Here is a 23,175-nt window from a genome sequence, read left to right as displayed (position 1 = left end):
GAGCATAAGCTTTCGTGGGTAAGAACCTCACTTCTTCAGATGCAAGTCTTGCATCTGAAGAAGTGAGGTTCTTACCCACGAAAGCTTATGCTCCCAATACTTCTGTTAGTCGTAAAGGTGCCACAGGACCCTCTGTTGCTTTTTAGGAAAGCACTTGTGCACTTGCTTAAATGCTTTTCTAAACTGGGGCCTCTCATAAGTAATTCTTATTTAGACAGCCCACACTGTTGAAGCCAGTAAGATTACTTGCATAAATAGGTGTCAGAGGGGTAGCCGTGTTAGTCTGGATCTGTAAAAAGCACAGGACTCTCTGTTGCTTTTTGCATAAATAAGGATTACTCATTTGAGGAAAGTGTACAGGATTGGCCCATAGGTCTTTATTCTCTTAATAAAGATCTGTGGGGATGGAGTGGAATTTACAGTATGCAATATGTCCAACACCCATTGGTTTTAATGATGCAGTATTCGGTCTTATGTGTTCCTTGTGTCTATTCCTTGAATTGTCAATAAAATGCAGCATTTTGGAAATTTGGAATTTTTGTTTCTTGGTATCTGCCTTGGCCATACTTCAACAATCCCACTAACAACAGGCAGCGCAAACTATTTGATATTTATGTTCACTGATAAGATCTGACCAAGAAGTGAGTGTGGCAATGACAAGTGGTACAAACATGACAAAGAATCTGACAGAAGAGGAGGTAAACAATATCAACAATGTAACTGCTTTCGTGATAGGAAAATGCAATGTTAATCCTGTAAAATGGTCAAGGTAAAAAGATCAACACAGAAGTAAGCTTGGGAGAATTCAATTTTTTTATAATTTTGATGGATAATTTTTTATTTTAAAGCTTTTTTTATATTTTTATTTATTTATATTTTCATAGTTGCATAGAATGATAGTCAGACAATAATTATTTAATGAGTAGATGCTGAGATTCAAAAAGTTAAAGATTTATAATTGTTAAAACACAAATTGTCAACATCACATCTCAAAATACACAGAGTAAATATTTTTAAATTATACTCTAATAAGTTCTCAAGTAGCATTTTCCCCCTGCTTTGCCTATTTGTAAATTTCAATTATCATCAATGGAAATATTTTTTCATTGGTTTTGTATGTATGGTGCAACTGACACTTACCAACATTTATTTATAAAAATCTAATCCTTCCAAGACTACTAATAAATTATTATTGTAAAATTCTAGTTATCACTTTCTATATGGGTCAGGGAATATATTTTTTTTAATATCAATTAGTGTAGGATTTTAGAATTCTTAAATGAAACTCTGGTTTATAAAATCATTTGCTTTAACAGGATGAGTGCTACCTTGGTTCTTAAACCTCTTTCCAAACACCTGTGGAAGGAAAGAGAAAATGTTCAAATGTTCTCAACCACACGTTTTTTGACTCCCTGCTAAACATGTCCAGTTCAAATGCTGTTTCTTACACACAGCACCGTAGTTTTCCTCTCTTTTCATTATGTCATCTTTGCTTCTTTAAATCTGGGTGCTCTCTCTTACTACAGGAAACCACTGTAATGTTGTGTAACACTGCTAAATAACTCTTCTCCAAACTGAAATGTGGCATGGAAGGTTTTAGGCTGAGTTGGGACTATTTTTCTTTTTATAGAATTAAAAAAATTATTTTAAAATGTACTGGTTTTATGTAAATATAATTCAGAAATGACAACTTAAAAACAAATAAACCCTGAAATTTGACAGGCAGACAGCCTATAATAAGGTTTAATCACCTTTGTCATTCTGGAAAATAAATATGATACATACTGTTACAAATTGGATTAGATTTCTCACTTCTCACCATACATTTTGAAAAGAGTTTTTAAACTACAAACAACGTTTATATGTGAATGTATGGTATATTGTACAAATTATACATGGTGGGCCTAAATTTAGTCTTATACTGGTTTTACCCCACTGTTATCATAGAATATCAGGGTTGGAAGGGACCTCAGGAGGTCATCTAGTCCAACCCCCTGCTCAAAGCAGGACCAATCCCCAGACTGATTTTTGCCCCAGATACCTAAATGGCCCCTCAAGGATTGAACTCATAACCCTGGGTAGAGCAGGCCAATACTCAAACCACTGAACTATCCCAGTGTAGTTGTGAGGTAGATACACCCCATCATGGAGTGTTCAGTCATGTGTGACAAATAACACTGCTCTACAGCCAAAATGCTTCTGAAATAAATGTAGTCAAACTTTACTAATTCTGGGTCACTGAGAACGAAAATGATGCTTAAAATTGTCGATTGGCTCTAGTTTTCAAGATATGCTATTGGGTCAGTATATACGACCCTTGACTTGGGAATGGCGGAGGATAAGTGAGTTATAAAGGGAAGGGATCTCAATTTAAACCAGAAATGACTAAAATACATCTTTGACTGGATCTATGAATAAATCTATGACTGGGTTTGGACAGTACTTGCTTTTTAGGCAAAACAATGAATGATGCAATCTGAAGCTGGTATTGCGTCATACATGATATTAATTGCATCATGTTATTCCTAGAAATCATGGATGATGCAATCATAACGAAGCTTACATCACTCTGCTGAACAAATTGCCCTATATCAGCTCTAGAAATCATACAGTGTCGTGCTCTCTTATTTGTCAGTGTTTGATTTTGCAAAGGGCCACATTTCTGTTTAGCCAAAGTGAGCAGAGATGCCTCGTACTTGTGTGAACAGTGCAGATAACTTCTCCTATGTTTGTGGTGAAGTGACTTTTGCATCACAAAAACGCAGTATAACCACTATGGTTAAGAAAGCCTATCACCTTTATTTTGGCTGCAAAATTGGAGATCAGGACAAGAGGTGGGCCCCACACATATGCTGAACACTTGTGCAACAAATCTTCGCCAGTGGTTGAACAGGAAAAGGAAATCTATGCCTTTTGCAATGCCAATGATTTGGAGAGAGCCAACAGATCATACCAGCAATTGTTACTTCTGCATGGTGCCTCCAGTTGGGAAAGGTGTGTCAAAGAAGAAAAAGTGGACTGTGCATTATCCAAACATTCCATCAGCTATACGCCCAGTACCCCACGGAGAAGGACTGCCGGTTCCTGATGCACCAGAATCATTCTCACTTGAGTCAGACGAGGAAGAGGATGAAACTTCTGGTCCTGAACCATCAATGTCACAGGACCCACATTTTCTCCCATCCTCCTCCTCTGAACCACACCTCATAACACAAGGTGAACTGAATGACCTTGTCAGGGATTTGGAACTACCCAAGAGTAAGGAAGAGCTGTTGGGCTCCAGACTACAGCAGTGGAATCTCCTGACAGGTGATGTTAGGGTTTCCATGTTCCGTGACCGTCAAAAGGATCTTGTCCCATTCTTCTTCATGGAAGGTGATCTTGTAGCCTGCAACAACATCGATGGTGTGATGGCAGCCCTCAACATCGTTCACGATCCAGATGAGTGGAGACTGTTCATTGATTCATCGAAGACGAGTCTTAAAGCTGTTTTACTGCATAATGGCAATGTTTTGCCATCAATTCCAGTTGATCATGCAGTCCATATGAAGGAAACCTATGACAACATGAAACAACTTTTGAGGTGCATAAACTATGACCAACATCTGTGGCAGCTTTGTGGCGATTTGAAGGTTGTTGGTCTCTTGCTTGGTCTGCAGACTGGATACACAAAGTACTGCTGTTTTCTCTGCGAATGGGATAGTCGTGCAAGAGATTCCCACTACATCAAGAAAGCTTGGCCACTCCGACAGTCATTGGAGCCTGGGAGGAAAAGTGTTCAGCATCCACCACTTGTTGAATCAAGGAAGATTTTGTTACCACCCTTACACATCAAGCTGGGTCTGATGAAGAACTTTGTCAAGGCCATTGACAAAACATAAGCAGCTTTCAAGTACCTCCGTGGAAAATTTCAAAGGTTAAGTGAAGCTAAGAGAAAGGAAGGTGTCTTTGTTGGTCCTCAGATTCGAGATGATGCATTTGACCATGCAGTGCGTGGCAAGGAAAAGATGGCCTGGAAAGCCTTCCAGTTAGTGGCAATAAAATTTCTCGGAAACAACAAGGCAGACAACTACAGGTTGTTGGTGGAAAACCTCCTCAAGGCATACAAAAGCCTTGGTTGCAACATGTCACTACAGATACATTTTTTGCACTCTCATCTAGATTTTTTTCCACCGAACTGCGGAGCAGTGAGCGACCAGCACGGCGAGCGATTTCACCAGGACATTGCAACAATGGAGAAACGCTATCAGGGCAAATGGAGCCCATCAATGCTTGCAGACTATTGCTGGACAGTGACAAGAGATGCTCCATTTAATGAAAACAAGAGACAAGCCAAGAAGCGCCGAGTAGACACTGAATAGGACTAAATTATGTACATAATAGTTTTTTGCCTTTTGTTTCATAATAAATTTTATTTATATAACCCTTTTGCTGATTTTTAAAGTGTTACATAAACAGGACAGGTGAAATATTATCATGTAAAGCAACCATAAACACATGAAAAGACCTAGGTTTACAATTTATGATTAAAACTCTACTATCTACACAATATACATAGACATAAAATGTAAAAACTTAAATATCTTAGAAACAGTAGCCAATCAGTTGTTTTAATTGTCATATTTGAATTCAGCACATCAAAATACATAATAAATAGCACATTTTATCTCTGAAGCAGACGACTTCTCAAAAATTGTAGACCAGTGTAATGAGTTCCAGCTCAAATGGCTAGAGTAGGTATTGCTATCCTAGTCTACAAAGCAGGGCAGTGCTGCCTAGTAGCCAGAGTCCTTGGGGTTCCCCTTGCTCTCAGGGGAGCGTGGCCTAATAGCCAAAATCCTTGAGCAGTGCCCATGCCCTGCCGAATGTGTGGGGCATGGTAGGGGTACCTGGGCCCACCCTTCTCCAATGCCTCCTGACCCAGGGCCCTGTGAAACCAGTGATCCATGATTTGGTTCAGTTTCCTGTTTTAACAGTCACTTTCCCTGGGTTCCTGCTTTGTCAGTTCTCCTGGCAATGTCGGCCTTCTGGCTCACTCTTGTCCTCCAGTGTCAGCAGGGGTTCTGCTGTCGATCCCACTGGCTCGGCCTCCACGGTCTGTAACTCCAGCCACTCCCTGGCAGGAGCTAGCAACATGTATCCACTCTCCTCCTCAGCCAGCACAAACTGAGCTGGGCCACACCCTTTTATAGCCTGTCTCCAGGTCGAGTATGCCTAGCAGGGTAAGGGGGCATGGCCTCTTCAGCCCACAGCGTGCAGTTGACCCCAGCTGGGTCAGTGCCAGGTAGATACACCCCATCGCACCCAGCTTAACTCTACTGACTTCATTATTGTTTTTCCTGATCAAAATCTATTTTTATAGGAGCAATGAGCTACATTTAAAAAAAAAAAATTGCCCACCTTGATTTAAAGATAAGGGCAACAGATCTACTGGCTGGAAGGTGAAAGCAACCCTGCCTCAGTGGGCTCCTTGAGATTCAACACTGAGTGGTGGGGTTAGTAATGTTTTAAGTGTCTAGCTTTGTACTGTATTACATCTAATCATTTATTTAGAAAAAACACAGTTGGAAAGAAACAAGAAGCCACAATGCTCAACTACCTATTTAGGTACTTATATACCTCCCTTACTATAGTATTCAGTGTCTGAGGGATGGGTGAAGGGCAGCAATGCTGGCAAGGTAATTTTTTAGTAGCTGTGATCCAAGAATGTAGGATTTGAAACCTATTTTTTGCCAGCAAAACCAAGGAATTTCAATGTAAGGACCACTAAGCTCACACTCTTTCAATATATAAACATAAAATTATAAGAATTAAGGATGAACTGTCAGCTGCTACTGGTGAAAGTTGTGATTTATTATTCCATGTCAAAAGTACATTCTTAAATGTACTGCTGCTAGTAAGGACAAACGGGATCTTCTAAAATTTGGAGTTGCCAATTTGTAGGCAGTGTTGAAATGCAGTCATGCATCATCCTTTGTGATCTTTTCTCTATAAGAAAACATCTTTATTTTAATTTTAAATAGAACTTAAACTTCTGCGTTCCCTGGAACATACTGGCCTTTGTATGTACATCCTGGAACCGATGTCTTATTGGGAGGGGAAAGTAAAGCCCTACTAAGTTATGTGGCCGTGGCTGAGAAAAGCAATATTAAACGTGTTAATTGTTAATTTAAAAATGTAATTATCTCAAAGTCATGTACTGGCACACAATATAAAATATATATTCTGCAAAAATAGAGGCAACTTAAGTCAATGTTCACATCTCCTGGCAAAGTACACTGGCCAAAAGGGAAGATGGTGAAGTTACACCAGCAATCACTTTGATCCTCACTTCTCCCAGGCTGCTTTTACTACTGAGCAACAACCGGTTGTCAGGAACAACAGAACATCTGCCTGTGTTGGAAGAATTGTCTTTTAATTTATCCCATAGATTTTGTGTGCAGGAGGAAAAGACATTAAATCATGCTTTTGTATGTTCTAAATCAAGGGCTGGCTCAGACTGACAAGACTGCAAAGAGTCTCTGATGCTGATGTTGACTGTTCTGTGTATGTCAGGTGGGTGGGTGGAGTAGTTCAACGGCCTTGTTGCTGCTTACAGCTGTCAATCAGCAACAGCAAGTAGTCTGGATCTCCATGTGGTCAGGGAGAAATCCAAAGCCAGGATAGACGGTGGTAGCAACAGAAGCCGTCTGTGTGCATCAGATCAGACATTGCATAGTCCAACGCTGCTGGCAGGAACTATCTCTCTGAGGGGGTTGGATGCCGGCTCTTATCAACCCTAACACCAATTGTCCATTAAGGAGCTCTCAGCTCAGGGAAAGCTTTCCCTTTCAAAATAAAGCCAGACAACAAAGTCCCTCACATGTTAAGAGAAAGTAGGAGCTACCCTAGCAGACTAATGATTTGATAGAAAATAATTGCCACTGATAGAGAGAGGATGTGCGTGCTTATGTTTGCATGTCTTTTCCTATCTACCTTAGGTACTTGTATAGTTCCCATTACCATGAATACCTCACAATCCTTAAAGAGACAAGGTGGGTATTTTTTATTAGACAAACTTCTGTGGATAATTGTTTTGTGTTTCCTACATGATTTCTAGGTAAGTTTCCTGGTTGTTTTCTTCCAATGGGCAGGTGCATGTGATGATTTCTTGTCTGAGATGTACTCCAAATGAGCCATGAGGTGCAGTAAATGGTTCTTCAGTTTTTCACCAACCTTGTCTCTCTAATATCTTGGGACCAACACAGCTCCCCCACCACGGCATATCACAGTCCTTAATATATTACTGTAATCCTCATAACACACCTCCGAGGCAGGGAAGCACTGCTAGGTCCATTTTACACAGAGGGAAGCAGGGGTGCTGGAACCATTTGTTCACTGGGGGTGCTAACAGCCACTGAACCAAACTGTAAACCCTGTATATGATGGAAACTCCTTCAAGCCAGGGGGTGCAGCATATATAGGGGGAACCCAGACATAGCCAGATAAGTGATTTGCAGCAGCTCTAGGTTTGTGATAGAGCAGGGAATCAAATCCAGGTCTGGCGAGCCCCGGTCGAACTCCCTAACCTAGACCATCCTTCCTGTCATTTAGTTTTATTACCTGAGTGATAGGGGAAACACCCAGAGAACCGATTGCACACAATAAATTGAATACCTTGCAGTGATAATTGCCACTTAATGACTACAGGGCAGCAGTCCAAGGGAAGCCCGCCTAGGAATCAGTGCAATGTGCATACAGAGCTGAAAACAAACTCTTGCAGCCAGGCGAGTCCCGCTGCTGCAAAACCCTGGAGCAAACTCCAAAGCTGCTTCTCTGCTCATTTTGTAGTAAACAAACCCTGCTCCGGCTACAGGCACCGCACCACCGAGCCAGGCTCACGCAAACACTCTGACTTACCAGCAGCCACACACACGAAACCCTCATGGAAAATTGGCCTCTGCATAATACGACAGGCAAATCGTTTCCTAAGCGGCGTGGGGCACCCATTGGCTCGGGCGGGCCCGTCAATCACACGGCGAAGGAGGGGGGAGGAGGCGGGCCCCGCCGCGGCTGCGGGCGGGAGTTCCAGTAAGTCCCTGCCGGGCCGCCGCTGAGTCGCTGCTGCCACGGCCGCGTCCCGTACACTCAACAGGCAGCTGCGCGACCGGGGGAGCGAGCCAGGCTGCAGCCGGCGGCCGCGCTGAGCCCTGCGGACCCCACGGCTGCGCTGGCCGGTGCCCCGGCCGGACAGCGCCGACCCTCCCCGGGAGCCTTGATGAAGTGGCGGAGCTAAGTGTCCTTCTCCCTCCCCCTTCTCCGGGCTCCTGCCCCCCCTCTCTGCTCGCCCCGGGAGAGCTGCGCTCCCTCCAGCCCCGCTCCGCTCCTTCCTGCGGGCTCTCTGCCCGCAGCCTCCCCGGCTGCCCAGCGGGCTCCCCTGCCTCCCCCGTGCCGGCCCTTCCCCGGAGTCGGTCCCCTCCCCACCACCACCATGGCTGAAGCGCCCCAGCTCGTGGACATCGACCCCGATTTCGAGCCGCTGCCCCGGCCCCGCTCCTGCACCTGGCCCCTGCCCAGACCGGAGTTCAACCCGTCCAGCTCGGCCACCTCCAGCCCGGCGCCGTCCTGCGGGGGGCAGCCGGACGGGGCCGCCTCTGCCTCGGCGGTCAGCGTCGATTTCATCGGCAACCTGAGCCTGCTGGAGGAGAGCGAAGACTTCGAGCCGCCGCCGCTGCCCCCGGCCACCGCGGGTGCAGCAGAAGGGGCCGCTCCCGGTGGCGGCTGCCTGTGCGGGGACTTCCAGTGCCAGGAGGCCGGCTGCCTCCACCAGCAGCCCGGACCGCCGCTCCAGCAGCAGCAGCAGCACCCGCCGGTGTCTGCCCTGTCCGCGGGTCCCATCCCCGGCCAGCCTCGCAAGAGCAGCTCGGCCCGCCGCAACGCCTGGGGCAACCTGTCCTACGCCGACCTGATCACCAAGGCCATCGAGAGCGCCCCGGAGAAGCGGCTCACCCTGTCTCAGATCTACGAGTGGATGGTCAAGAGCGTCCCCTACTTCAAGGATAAGGGCGACAGCAACAGCTCGGCCGGCTGGAAGGTGAGGCGGCGGGGCGTGGGGAGAGCTGGCCGGCCCGGGACCCTGGGAGGAGCGGGGACACTTGCCTCTTCCCACCTCGCTTTTTTCAGGGGAGGCAGGAAGCTCCTTCCCGGGCGGTGCAGCGCACACCCGGCCCCTCGCTAGCGGGGTGCGTGCCTGGGTTTAGGGTGCACCGGGGATTGCGGAGCATTGCAACCCCCTAGTGATCGGGGAGCTGGAGGGGAAGCAGGGCGGTTGCAGAGCACTGCAAATTCTGCTCCCTCGCCCCCGTAAGTGAAGTGCACGAAGTTAGAGGGCAGCGTAGTGATTTGCAGGCTGCCCTCTGCCCTCGCTGGCTGTTCACTGACGCTGGGGTGGCCGGAGCTTAGGCAGGTTGGCTCGGTTTGCAGTGTGGTTGAATACTTTAAAAAAGTGTTTCTCCTCCTCCCTCCCCCCCGAGAGTTGGTAAGAGACAGGAGGACGTGGCTTAAGGGGGAGATGCAGGGGTTACGCTGTCACAGGTTGCATGTGTCTGCGGCTGTTCCCGGGGGCGAGGGGGTGCCTGCCACTTTCCCCGTTGCCTAAAAGGGCAGCCGAAGTTGCTTGTGCCGGGTTTGTAACTTAGAAGCCAGCCGGCTGCGGAGACTCGCTGTGTCATTTCCCTTTGCAGAGTTGGGACGAACTTAAAGTGACAGAGATTCAAGGGCTAGCGGAGAGCTAGAGAAGCGCAGTGTTAGGGTGCCACGTGCTGGGGGCGACAGGGCAGCAGACACTAGCTCATTTTGCCTGTACTGTGCCCGGTGTGGAGCTAAAGTTCAAGCCTGTCCATGTGTGCAATGCATTTAAAGGGCCGGTGCCTCGTGCTTTAGATCCAGTCCTAAAACACATGGCAGCGCCCTTCACCCACTGTGTGAGACCTTCCCTGTAAGTAAGTAGGGGAGTTCAGAGCCTTTTCCGACACAGACTTTAATTGCAGTTAATCTTATTGAGGGAATTTGCCATTTTTTAAAGGTAGCTTAGCTAGAGCTAGTAGCGCCAGTGCTATTTCAGGTCTAAGATATAAAATCACCTTTTCATCCTATTGTTCATTATGTGCTCAGGCATTTGATATATGCTTCACAGAAGCAAATAGACTAGTCCTTGCCCCAAGGAATTTACAGTCTAAATTCAGACATGACCCGATAAATAGGGGAGGGGGGGTCATAAACTAAAATGGGGAAGGGACATGGGCGGGACAAGGGTTATAGTAACACTGCATGTTTACCCAGTGAGCTGTGTGTTCATTGTAATGGCTTTGTTAAATTTAGTTTACAGGTTTTTTTAATTAGCGGGACACTGTTTCCCTTAGAATGAAGTCTGCCTGTCTAGAAGTAGCAAACTGCTAGATGACCTGTTGATCATAAAATTTGCTAATCTGCCTTGTACAGGCTGGAATGGGGTAGCAAGCACACACTAGCTGTGCATCAAGTCCTGATTCCAGCTTCAGGGTGGGAGTGATGATAATAACAAATATCAGTGATGATAATAACAAACAGCCAAGAGTTCTGGTCTTTCAGACTTCTAAAGCTGTTCAACAGTGGACATGTTCTCTTTAGCAAGTGGCTCGACCTTTCTGTCACTTCACACATCACCAGCAACTCTAAAAGTCAGCCATTAGCTCTAATGATGGCTAGACAACCTGCTATATTAATCAGTTACATCTTTTCTAAAACTGTCTATTTGAATTGGATTACAAAGTGCCACTTGTCTGAATACACTGATTATTAATGCACCGCCCTTTCCCATAGTCTTTACTGGGGACAATATTTAAACAGTTAATTTACTTCAAAGAAGTTAATCTTTGGTTTGATGCTGTATAAAGCTTGCTTTGTGTACTTTCATGACAGAGGTATATAGGGTTTTGTCACTACCTACCAGATTATTTTTAGAAGAGGCCTTCTGTTTTTTTGCCTCTATAAAGGGAGAAAAATCCCCCCACACAGTGGGTTACATCACAGTCATTAATTTGATACCTCCACAGTATTTTACAAGTTTTAGTGTTTTCTGCTGGCTGGTTCATAATATAATTTCAGTCAGTATTAGTTGAACTTTGCAATGTTGTAGATTTATTAGTTTTTCCAAATACATTGTACTTGGGTTTCTAGTTTAGATAATACTTGAGGCTTTTTAAATATTGGGGTAGTTGTCCATCCAAACAATGTCTTTTAAATTTCCCCCCTCTACCTCGGGATATGGTATTCGGAAAGGAACATTTTTTGTTTTGTTTTTATAGGTAGACCGCATCCTGCAGAGTTCTTGTAGTATAAAGTTACAAAAACAAAAGGACAATACTTGGCTAAATTTACCGGTAGGAGCTAAGAAACCTAAAGGTTGATGTGTGTGAAGAAATTTGAATGATCAAGCTTAACAGAAAGACCAGCATTTAAAAATGAGATCTTTCAGGTGGTTGTGCAGTCGGTTGGTATAGATTGAGATTATGTCAAGTGCATTTTCAGTTTGAGTAAAGGAGTATTTAAAAAACTAGAAAGTCTAAAAAGAATGTCACTAACTAATTACTTTGTATTCTATTACTTATCTTTTGGTGGTGCATTATTTTAACAAGCCCTACAGAGCTTTAGCTCTCAAATTAAGACTTTCCTGTTCCCAACATTTGTTTATAGACTAAAAAACTGCTACTGTTACTTTGTTGGATGTGGAATGTTTGGGGTTTTTGGGGGCTGTCATAGTCTATGAACCCCTATTTAAGTATGGCTTTTTGAATGTTTATTGTACTGTCTCCTTGAGCATAAGTCACTGTGATTCCTTTTTCTCCTCGTGCATATTTTTGACAGGGTGGTAGGAAAGTGGTTAACCACTTATACATCCAGTCATTCCTAATTTCTTGCTTAGGTAGTAGGTGGAGGCTTTTTTACACACCCCCCCCACACACACACTTCAGGGTTAGTTATCTAAGTCCTGTGGAACTGAAAACCCTCATGCAGTCTTAACTATTGTCTTGCTACTGCTCCACCATAATATGTTCTAGGATATTCTGCTTTTAACCAGTTTTATAGCTGAGTTGATTGAGGCACAAGGAGTTCAAGTCACTTGCCTCATTTAACATGATGAATCAATGGCTCAGCTTGAATAAGGGTCTGTTTGGCTCAGGATCTGTTATTTTAGTACTGTATTGTAATCAGTGGACTTCTTTAGGTGTAATTAAAACATTCTAAATTTCAGTCAGTTATGGGCCCTGAAAAAGGAGTGTTACTTGGAAGGTTGAATATAGATTAGAGGGTAAACTTTTGCTGACAGAATTTGTAATGGTCTTGGGTCCATTTATTTATGGCCTGCAATACACAGTATAGTATAGTTGCCTCTTTCTCACTTGGATTGCATGTCTTATTTGGGTAAAATGTCTGAAAAAAACTTTCCACATTGTTATCATTAGAGTTTAGATGCTTTTACAATTATAAACCTAATGTAGTGAGCTGTCAAATTACACACCTTGTTTTGAGTAGAAATTCAGAATGAAATGTTTAAACAAGATCTAATTTCCAGTGCCTTCAACCTTAGTTATGATATTCTGCATTGGTAACTGATTATTTAGGTCACTGAATATGTCTCCTCAGTTTCAAGTGTCTGTGATTCTATAACTACCAAATTGTAACTTCAGTTGTTAAAATTCTTTTAGTGAAAAATGCAGTTTAACTAGGTCAGCTTTATCTATCAGGTACTGAAAATAAACAGAGTCCAGGTCTAGTCTGGTATATTTTTTGATTTGTTAAAACTTCATCTCTATATTGTGAATAAAAGGAATGTGAAAGCCAAAGGCAATATAATTTTACATTACACAGAAATTGTACTTAAGTACATACTTAAGTAACGTTTACTAAAGTAGGTAAAATTGATCTCAGTTATATGTGTGCGTAGTCTGCTGTAGAGTTCCTGAGAATTTCTAGTCTGAAATGTAAACTCTGCCAGCCCCCCTCAAAAAACCAATGCCCACATGCTCATCAACTCTTCTGAATGAATCATGAAACAAAGGGAGAGCCTAAACATTCTTTACCAAACCTTTTTGTACTATTGAACGCTAACAAGCACTGTTGATAACCATATTTGCTTAAAAAGAATTGTAGAAAAACCAAGATCTGTTGTAGTGATAACAAGAAAGTTACTGAGTGTGTTGTGAAGAAGCACAAAGATTTATGGTACTATTCCAGTCAAAACAATCTCTTACCCAAGTTATGCGGATAAGGGTAGAATGTGGTTAAGAAATGGAGTCTGTTGTGGTGGCAGTGGACTTACCTCTGAGGGAAATAACTATGGGTAACTTTTTTCCTTATATAAGTCTGATGATTTTTGGTTAGATATCCTATATAAACTCAGACACCTGGTGTGCACACACTGCATGATGTGCAGCTTTGTTTTACTTCATAACAGTTGTGAGATTAATTATAAAGAACATCTATCACATCCTCTCTTTCAGCACTTGCTGCTCTAGTTCTTTTATTCAGCCTTTGAAAATGGAATAAAGCCAAAAGTTGACCCTACCAACATTCAGATATCCTCAGAGTAATTCTTTAGACAGAGTGTTCTGTTGAAACAGAAAATACTACTAACTTTTGATGGCTTTCGCTGTAAATTGGGTATATTATTTAAGTCTTGTGGAGATTATTAAGATTGCATCACTGGTTACACCTTCTTGACTTCTGGCTTAGTGAAGGCTTGATCACCTAGATTTACCTGTTGTCCTGGCTATAGGAATGAGACTAGATGATAGCAAGTTGCAGAAGTATGAGTGGAAGTATGCCTGATAGGGTGAGTCCAAAGCATATGCTGAGTTGAATGTCTGTCCATAAGAATTGTTGTAGTGGTCTTGACTAACTCATCATTGAATAAGTGTCTATACAAAGATGATTCTAGGGTGTGGTATTGATTGAAAAGCCACATAACACAATCTTAAATATTTCAAAAGCCTTTTGCAAATAGAGTACAGAGCACTTTACAAAAATTTGAGAAACCTTAATTTGGTATCTGACTAACTGAAATAACAAAAATACATTCCATGCTGAAGTATTTAAAATAGGTTTTATCAAACATGTAGGCTTTTTTTTTAATATGGAAGGTGATAGGATACTAGTTGATAGACAGTGAATTTACACTGCAGAATTGCTACATGCTCAAACAGTCATGATACAACAAGTGTAGGTATCTAACTTTGTGCCTTTGCGATAGAAATTGATACTTTCCTAAGTGATTCGTGGACTGATAACATCATGCATTGCTATATGTCTTTAACTTTCAGTGAGCGGGACTCTGCCAACTTAAAACATATTGTAAATAAACATATTTGGTCTGATGTCAAAATAAATCTTTCATAGCCATAAATGTCTGTCCATTGCCACCTCATTTCATACAAGCCACTAAATAGCTCTCAGTAGTAACTTTCACTATCTTTAATTGGCAAGATTCAAACCAGTGACTCAAGTGAGAGGCTCTGTATAGAAGAGTGCCTGCATTCTTATTTATGTGCTGAGATGTTATGATCAGAAAAATAAAGCCAGTTTTGGGAATTAGTACTTGTGGCAAACTTATGTGGCAATAGCATATTTGTTTTAAAGGGATGTATATGTATCTCAGATGTACGGGTTATTTTAATGTAATATTAAAATGATTCTGGCAACTTGAAAGCTAGTTAGTTTGGTTTAAAAAAAAATAATTAAGTGACTTCAGGTCTGGGGTCTTCTTGCCAACTTCTGTGGCTTTATAAACTCATTTTCCTATTCTGTTTCAGACAACAGAAGACAACAGTATTTTTAAAGGTCCACACAGGCGCAAAACTGACTGTTTTGGGGCAACAGTGAAATTAATGGACAGAAAATGCTGTCAAATGCACATGAAAGATCTTTTCCATCTTTTAGTTATACCAGCTGTAACAGTAGTAGATTTAAAAAACCCTCACTTCTGTATGATTTAAAAAAAAAAAATTATCAGGCCCCTGTAGGTTGCACACAATTAAAGTAGCAGGAAGTCAGGAAATGTGAAAATTAAAAATTCAGACAGTAATGTTAATTTGATCATACTACAAATCCTATATATTTTACATTTTACCCTTATGCCATATATATGAATGTAATATTAAGGTATATGATTAAGTAAAAAACAAATCAAGACTGGAACATAGTGTGTATGTCCACGGTGGCTCGAGTTAATGTTTCCGATTAAATCTTGAATGCGAACCTAAAATGTGCAGAATACTGTGGAATGCAACAAAATTGCATACAGTCTAAGATCACAATTTCTCTTCTTGATAAAGCAGGTTGTTTTTGGTGTGGATTTTCCTATGTGTGTTTCATTAATGCTTATAATCTTTCTTATACAAACTGTTAATGCAGCAGCAGCCTATGTCCCTGTGCAAGTCCTCTCCTAAGGCTGGGCAGTTTGAACATGCATTTCATATCCTAAAGGGGAACATACTTTCATTATCATCTATTAACAATCAGAGATGAATATTGAGCATGCTCTTAAGTGATTTTTTTTAAAAAGTGCTTTAACATTTTTATTTATTTCCTACCTTACTTGTTTCCTCACCACCCCCCATGCCCATGTACTCTGTGGTAAGATGGACCTAGGTTTTGTGGTAAAAGCCCATGATTCTGTCACCCTCTCATGGTGAAATAAAATTAGGCTATCTGCATGTTAGCCATTGTGGTGGTTGCTTTTATAATACATTCAGTTTGGTTATGTCCTTTTCTGATTTTTTTTTATATGCTCCAGATTTTTGTATTAAATGCATTGTAGAAGTTGTCAGGGGAGCTGGAGATTTTGTGCTATGGCTTTTGGAACATGGGACAGTGTAAGAGAGGCAATCTGAGACGGTGGGATAAAGCTTCTAGTTGGATGTTTCTGATAAAATAATCCACAGTAAAATAATTGGCAGTGTTTTCTAGATTTGAGTCAACACTATTGAGATAAATTGGGCAGTTCACGCCTCTATGAACTATTGTTTCAGGCTGTCTGCAGATTCAAGATGACACTGCCTTGTTATTTTACAAACCACGAATGCTAGACACCCTTTTTTAAATGAATGCTTTGAGAGCATAATTGCTGACAAATTCCATGGCAATGGAATTGCAAAATACACAGGACACTGCTTATGACCATGCTGAGCTTCAGTCTTCAGCCACCTTTTTGTTTTGGAAAAAATGTGAAAACAGGGAGTTCTAATGGAAGTGATTTTGTAACTCTGACTATAGCAGGTATTGATCCTGCCAGCTAATTAATACAAAGACATACCAAATATTTCTAGTAAATACACTTTCTTTCTTTCTGAAACTATATACAATAGAGGTTCTGAGCTGATGATAGGCATCTGTTTGAAGTCAGGAGGAAACCTCAGGTTAAGTCATACATGCAGCAGTTAACTGTGACTTTCTTAGCATTTGCTAGTTTACACTAGAGTATTGATGAGTTGTGTAGAATTTTTATTTGTGAATTAAAATGCAGGGCAGTTGAATTTGATGTGGTAAGAATTCTGCCCTTTACCACACTAACCTGAACTTCTTACACTAAAATGCACAAGGGAACAATCATGCATGTATTGGAGAACTGCATTTATGCTTCTGCATATAGAATTTCACTAGTTTGGACTGTATTTAAATATTGTTTACTGCACTTTACCTACTGAAAAGAATATATTTGAGTTTATTCATGAGTCTTCATCCAGCAAAGTTGCTGTGTAGCTGTCTTTTAGGCTTGTAATGTGCATTTATCATATGTTAGCCCTGGTGCAATGAAAGCTACTGCAAAAGCAGTCATGTTACAATTAGGTCATAAATGAGGATACAGTGAATGAAATCAAATGCTAAGATTGCAATGGAGACTGCTTCAGATTTTTGATTTCACTAGTCTTGGTATCTATTTTAGATCTATTTTATATGAATATTGAAGAAACTACGTGTCATGAAGTTGCTTAAAATCTGAGAGATGCTTAAGGGGTGGGTTTATTTGCTCCATTTGAAACACTGTTGCAATAGTTGCTAAAGATTTTGAAGTACTTTACCATTTGTGGATACATCAGGGGACAAGAGGCTCAGTTTGAAAAGTGTTTGCTGAAAATCTGCTGGAACTGTGTGCATCGCTGGGTGGAGTGGAGTAGTCCTAGAATTTTGATGTGCAGAGGAAAAAGTTAAGGCTTATTGCTGAATAATGTGGGAGGATAAAATGAGATTCAACAGAGGTAATGAGAAGACCTGGCTATGTTTCAGTACTCCTTAAACTTGTGTTGGTTCTGGACTTGCAAATTACAAAGAGAATAGCTAAGTGGTTGTTGGTGTATCATACCTGTGCTGCTGCTGCTTTGTATTGAGAAGGTTTCCTCATTCTAAGCCCAAGGCTGGTGACATTTAGGGCTGAACTTTCTCTGAAATGTTTCTGAAATATTTGTTGTTGGTCTAGAAATTAATTTTTGGGCAAGCTAGAAAATCCATTCAGCTGTTTGGTTTGCAACAGCACAGAGTAATGTTTTCAGTGATTATTGCGGCTGTCTTGTGTTCACATAATTCAAGCAGTTTAAGTTCCAAATTTCACATGGATGTACTGAATATAGTATATTGTGCATGTGCAGTACATTTCCTTACAAGAGTACTTATCCAGACTTATATTTTGAGAACCCCATAATCTGCTTTACAAGCTAAAGATGGCCCCTTTCCTGCAGAGTATAGAAACTAAATTATATCTGTGCACTGTAATACATAGAAGCACTTGCTTAAGTGATTAGATATTGCAATACGTGAAGACAGTATATTATTCAGAAGTCCTCCCGTATTAGACCTTCCCAGTGCTGGCACTGAAATGTGAAAGAACTGTGTAAATCCCACTGTCACTGCCCTTTTCTTTCTCTCTCTTTTGAAAAGTATTAAAAGCTCAAAAACACTATTAAAGCAGTGCAAAAACTGAGATTTTAATTGCCCACCAAAAAAAGGGGGGAGGAATTGAAAGCTGTTGTTCCCACAACAACCAGAGCTCTGTCATAATGGATGTAGAAAGCATTGGGGAAATCAGATATACAGTAATGAAATATTTATATGTGCAAGCAGCCATTTTATTCTCCATGGAAACTATAACTTTGTACAAAGTTAGAACTTTTATTTAAAGGGGCCAGATGGCGCAGTGCAGCTACTTTGCTTCACATAACCTAAAGTAATTGGTGTGAGGAGATCACTCCAATGTAAAGCTGATCCTCTACTGACACAGGCAATGTGCGGCTCTGATGGCACTCCCTCTCCCTTTTGCCCCATTTTCTATAATACAGAAGCATGCATGGGGGAAGGTGGTATGCCTGAAAAGCAATTATACCCTGTTATTTCGCAGCTGTGTTTTCTGCCCCATGCAGCTGGTCTAAATTTGATCAGTTCTTCAGTCCTTATGTTGCTCTAACCCAGCACACAGGCTCTTTTACAGAACGGCAGCTGGATCAGGGAAGAGCGACATGATCCTTAAGCAACCTTTTCATTCCTCCCACCTTGTACTCTACTGATCTGCTGGATCTGGCCTAGTCTCAGTCTTAACGTTGCATTCATATAGGTTTTATGAAGTACATAGAATTTGTCTTTTTTTTTTCTTTTTTTATTTTATAGTGAATTCAGCAGTGTTTTATTATTTAGACTGCCTTACTGCTAGACCACTTGTGACAGTCCTTATTTAACATCTTGTAAAGAAACTTTTCCCATGGTCATACATGCTGAGTTTTGAGAGTGTCTTAGGAGTGCTGAGGTGCAAGAATTGGTTATATAAAAGAGTAGTTCAAATACAGATTACATCAACTTTTCAAATAGGTAATAGAACTACATAGATCCGATCAGATTTTGGGTTTACCATTGATACTGTCTGAACAATATTAGATAGTGCTAATTTGTGATTCTGTATTTCAACAAAAGTTAGCAAATTCTTTAATTCTCTCAGGTTTGACTCCAGTAATTATCCGTTTAAACTAGGCAGTTAGATAAGACTGAAGCAACTTGTTCTAAATATGGTGACTTGTTAGACTGCATTTATTGTGCAAATGAGCTTACATCCTGCAAGATCAGCAGAAATGTTTGTTTACTTAAAGGGAAGTGGATTAAATTAGGTGACTTTAATTACATGAATTGCATACCTATCAGTAATGAGATTAAGGCATTGGATTTGTTACCCACTACGCTATAGAAGGCTGTCTTCCTATGCCCATAAAGTGAATAAGATAATTGCAAGTGGTGATTGAGCTAAAGCCACCCCAAATTTCATTTGCAAGTTGGTAAAGTGTTGATGCCGCTGGAGTACATTTCGAGTCAGACATCACTTCTCTGCTAGTCCAGAAGGCACATTTTGGCCTATTTTAAACAGCTGAAGGGAGAAAGAGAACACTTACAATGGCGCTACTTCAGAGTAAAACTGGAGTAATGCAGTAATGAATCAGGGCTGAAGATTCCTAGTTTGTCTACAGTGGATGCAATTTGTATATGCCAGATTAAATCAATCCCTTAAATAAAGTGTTTTTTGTTGTTGTTGCAAACTCAATGAATTAATATATTAAAATTTCTCTAGTGTTTGGGATCCAGTTTCACTACTCTTAGAGGGGTTGCTTTAGAATCATTGTGTTATGGAATTACTGTAGTCCTAGGTCTCTCTTAAATTAGTGCTTTTAATTTCCAGTCAAGGTATCTGATTTTTGGGTAAAGAGGAACTTTTAATTCTTTTTTTAAAATCAGAAAAGAAAAAAAAGTTCTTTCTTGCAGCTATTGAAGTATCAACAGAGTCTAACATTACTAGCTCTGATTTGTTGAATGTAGTCCGTAGCAACCATCAATAATTCCCCCTTGAATCATTGGCCTTGGCTACACTTGCAGATGTACAGCGCTGTGAGTTAAACCTGACTTTGTGCAGCTGAGTAGGGAAAGCGCTGCAGTCTGTCCACACTGACAGCTGCTTAGCGCACTGTCGTGGTCACATTTGCGGCAATTGCAGCGCTATTGGGAGCGGTGCATTATGGGCAGCTATCCCATAGAGCACCTTTTCCCATTCTGGCGCCGTGGGTTGTGGGAAGGGGGCGTGGGTGCGGGGGATTCTGGGTCCTGTCCCAATGCCCCATGATGCATCGCTTCGCATCCCAGAAATCCCTTTGTTTCCGTCCACCTTTGGCGCCATCTTTCAACGGTTTCTATGCAGCGCAATCTGTCTGCGGGAAATGGAGTCCGAACTGCTGAGGCGTATGCTGACGAGTCTCGCCAGCACGTTACATGTGGCTGTCGAACTATTCCTTAAGATCCCAAATGACAGTGAGAGTGAGGGTGAGGAGTCAGACGATGCTATCGAGCCGTGTAACGCGTACGACACGAAATTTGCTTGTGGCATTCACGGACATGCTCAGCACCACGGAACGCCGGTTTTGGGCTCGGGGAAACAAGCACCGAGTGGTGGGATCACATCGTCATGGAAGTCTGGGATGACGAGCAGAGGCTGCAGAACTTTCGGATGAGAAAAGCCACTTTCATGGGACTGTGAGAGGAGCTTGCCCCCACCCTGCGGCGCAAGGACACGAGATTGAGAGCTGCCCGGCCAGTGGAGAAGCGGGTGGCTGTTGCAATCTGGAAGCTGGCAACTCCAGACAGGTACCGGTCTGTCGCAAACCAGTTTGGAGTGGGAAAGTCGACCATTGGAATCATGTTGATGCAAGTTTGCAAGGCCATTAATCACATCCTATTCAGAAGAACCGTGACTCTGGGTAACGTGCAGGAAATAGTGGATGGCTTTGCACAAATGGGGTTCCCTAACTGTGGAGGGGCGATAGATGGGACGCACATTCCTATTCTGGCACCACCCACCTAGGATCCGAGTACGTTAATCGGAAGGGGTATTTCTCTATGGTTCTCTAGGCGCTTGTGGATCACCGTGGGCGTTTCATTGACATTAACACAGGCTGGCCCGGAAAGGTGCATGACGCATGCATCTATTGGAACACTTGGCGGTTCAGGAAGATGCAGGCCGGGACTTTTTTTCCCAGAGCGGAAGATCATGGTAGGGGAAGTTGAAATGCCCATTGTGATCCTTGGAGATCCTGCTTACCCGTTAATGCCGTGGCTCATGAAACCCTACACAGGGAGCCTTGACAGCAGCAAGGAACGGTTCAACTACAGGTTGAGCCGGTGCCGAATGACTGTGGAGTGTGCCTTTGGCCATTTAAAGGGCCGCTGGCGATCTCTCTATGGGAAGCTGGACTTGGCCAAAAACAGCATCCCCGCGGTTATATCCGCGTGCTGTGCCCTCCATAATATTTGTGAAGGGAAAGGTGAAAGCTTCACTCAGGCATGGACCTCCGAGGTTCAACACTTGGAGGCTGAATTTGCACAGCCAGAGAGCAGGGCTATTACAGGGGCCTAGCGCGGGGCTGCAAGGATTAGGGATGCCTTGAGGGAGCAATTTGAGGCTGAAAACCAGCAGTGATATCTGGTGCCCTGCACGGGAGTGAAGTGCAGTAGTTCCAATCTTTAGGAATCAGTGTCTGCTTAGCAGACAAGCAGACTTGCAGTGCCTGTTTATTTCCTGGGCTAAGGAGTCTTTTACTTTATGCAATAATAAAGAATGTTTTCAAAGCCAAAGAATCCATTTATTGAAAAGAAAAAAAATTTATTTATTGAAAAGAAACAAGGGGGTGGAGTGGGGAACAGTACAATCACAGATTCGTGTATGTCCTGTCTGGTGTGCTGTGCAGTGAGTGCTGCACTTCAGGACAGCTATACTGCATGGTGATGGGGGTTGAGTGCAGAGGGTAAGGGTCGTGGTTTTCAGGGCTGGGTGGTGAAGATACTGGTGTTGGAGGCAGCGGGTGGCGTGAAGAACACGGAAGTTGGGGAAAGTGGGTTGGAGGTGACAGTGGGGCACAACGGAAAGAGTTTTGGGACAAGGGCTGTGGGGGGGGGGGGGTGGCGTTTGCGTTTGCGGTACTGCTCCTCTTTCTGCACGGCTACCAGCTCCTGGATAGCATCTGCTTGGCACTGCAGGATGCTTATGAGCCTATCAGTGCTTTGCTGCCGGTGTGCGGTGCTTTGCCGCCAGTGCGCTGCGTTTTCCTGGCGGATCCTGCTTTCTCTCTCCCTCCAGTCCTGTGCTTTCTCATTCTCTTTAATAGATTGCCGCATCACTTCTTGCAGCATGTCGTCTTTGCTTTTTCGCTGTCTTTTCCTGAGTCTTTGCAGCCTCTGAGCAGGCGATAAGAGGGATGGCTGAGGTCTCAAGGTTGATGCAGCTGTATAGGCAAAACGCAACATTTAACAGAGGCAGCATTGTTTATACCAGACACTTAAGGAGTAGAAAACCAGACACTTATATCCGCACTTAAGGAGTAGAAAACACACAGGGTCTACACAATAGCATAAGTTTCCCGCCGAAACAGAGCGCACACATCCCACGGGAGCCTCAAAATGGTGAGTAAGGGGGACTGATTGTTTCAGGGCTGCACTGTCCTCTGGGTTTCTGTGCCTTGGGGAGAGCCAACAGCTTCAGGGGGCACCTACACTGAACACTGTCCCAACATTTTCCAGAGGAGTTCGTCCTGGACGATATCTCGCTGCTGAGGGTGACCTGGGAAGCAAGGGAGGGTCTTCTACTGCAATGCGGCTTCCGCCCTGGCCCATATGCAGCTTGCCTGTGTGCAGCAATGGTCCCCTCGCGGCACAGTGGCGCGGACACGTTAGCCTGGCTGGGACAAGGACCACGGTGGCTCTCCCGATAAACCTGCGCAAGCGCATTGCACACGTTCTGGATGAGACATTCGAGGAGATCACTGAGGCCGATTACCGTGATGTGATAAACCACATCAATGCACTATTCCGCATCTAGGCATGCATGCCTAACCCTCCTCTCCCAAAGAGTCCGCACCGAAAAAATTCCTTCCCGAAAAAGAAAGCCGCTTACCGGGAACCTGCTCTTCTGTTTGTCCTCCACCAAGTACCGGCTGCTGTGACTGGCTACCTTCCTCCTGGCTCGGGAAGAGCTCCTGGCTGCATGGCTCCGGGGATTCCGGGGTGTCTCCATCCGGCCCACCACCATCACTCCCGTTTTCCTCCCCCTCTTCCTCCTCCCCCTCTTCCTCCCCCCCCCCCCCC

At 43.0% G+C, this 23,175-nt stretch overlaps 1 protein-coding gene across 1 annotated transcript in view; it reads left to right on the top strand.

Moving 5' to 3' along the window:
- The first annotated feature begins 8,470 nt into the window (after positions 1–8,470).
- The window catches only part of LOC113406870 (forkhead box protein O1-like), a 93,852-nt gene continuing 79,147 nt past the window's right edge, over positions 8,471–23,175 (top strand). The window contains exon 1 of the mRNA XM_026653669.2: positions 8,471–9,073. Within this exon, the coding sequence (XP_026509454.1) occupies positions 8,471–9,073 (603 nt within the window). The remainder of the gene's footprint in view (positions 9,074–23,175) is intronic.

Source organism: Terrapene carolina, unplaced genomic scaffold (assembly GCF_002925995.2).
Source record: "Terrapene carolina triunguis isolate 2854851 unplaced genomic scaffold, T_m_triunguis-2.0 Scaffold142, whole genome shotgun sequence".
Lineage (NCBI taxonomy): Eukaryota > Metazoa > Chordata > Testudines > Emydidae > Terrapene > Terrapene triunguis.
This window is presented reverse-complemented; position numbering and strand designations above follow the sequence as displayed.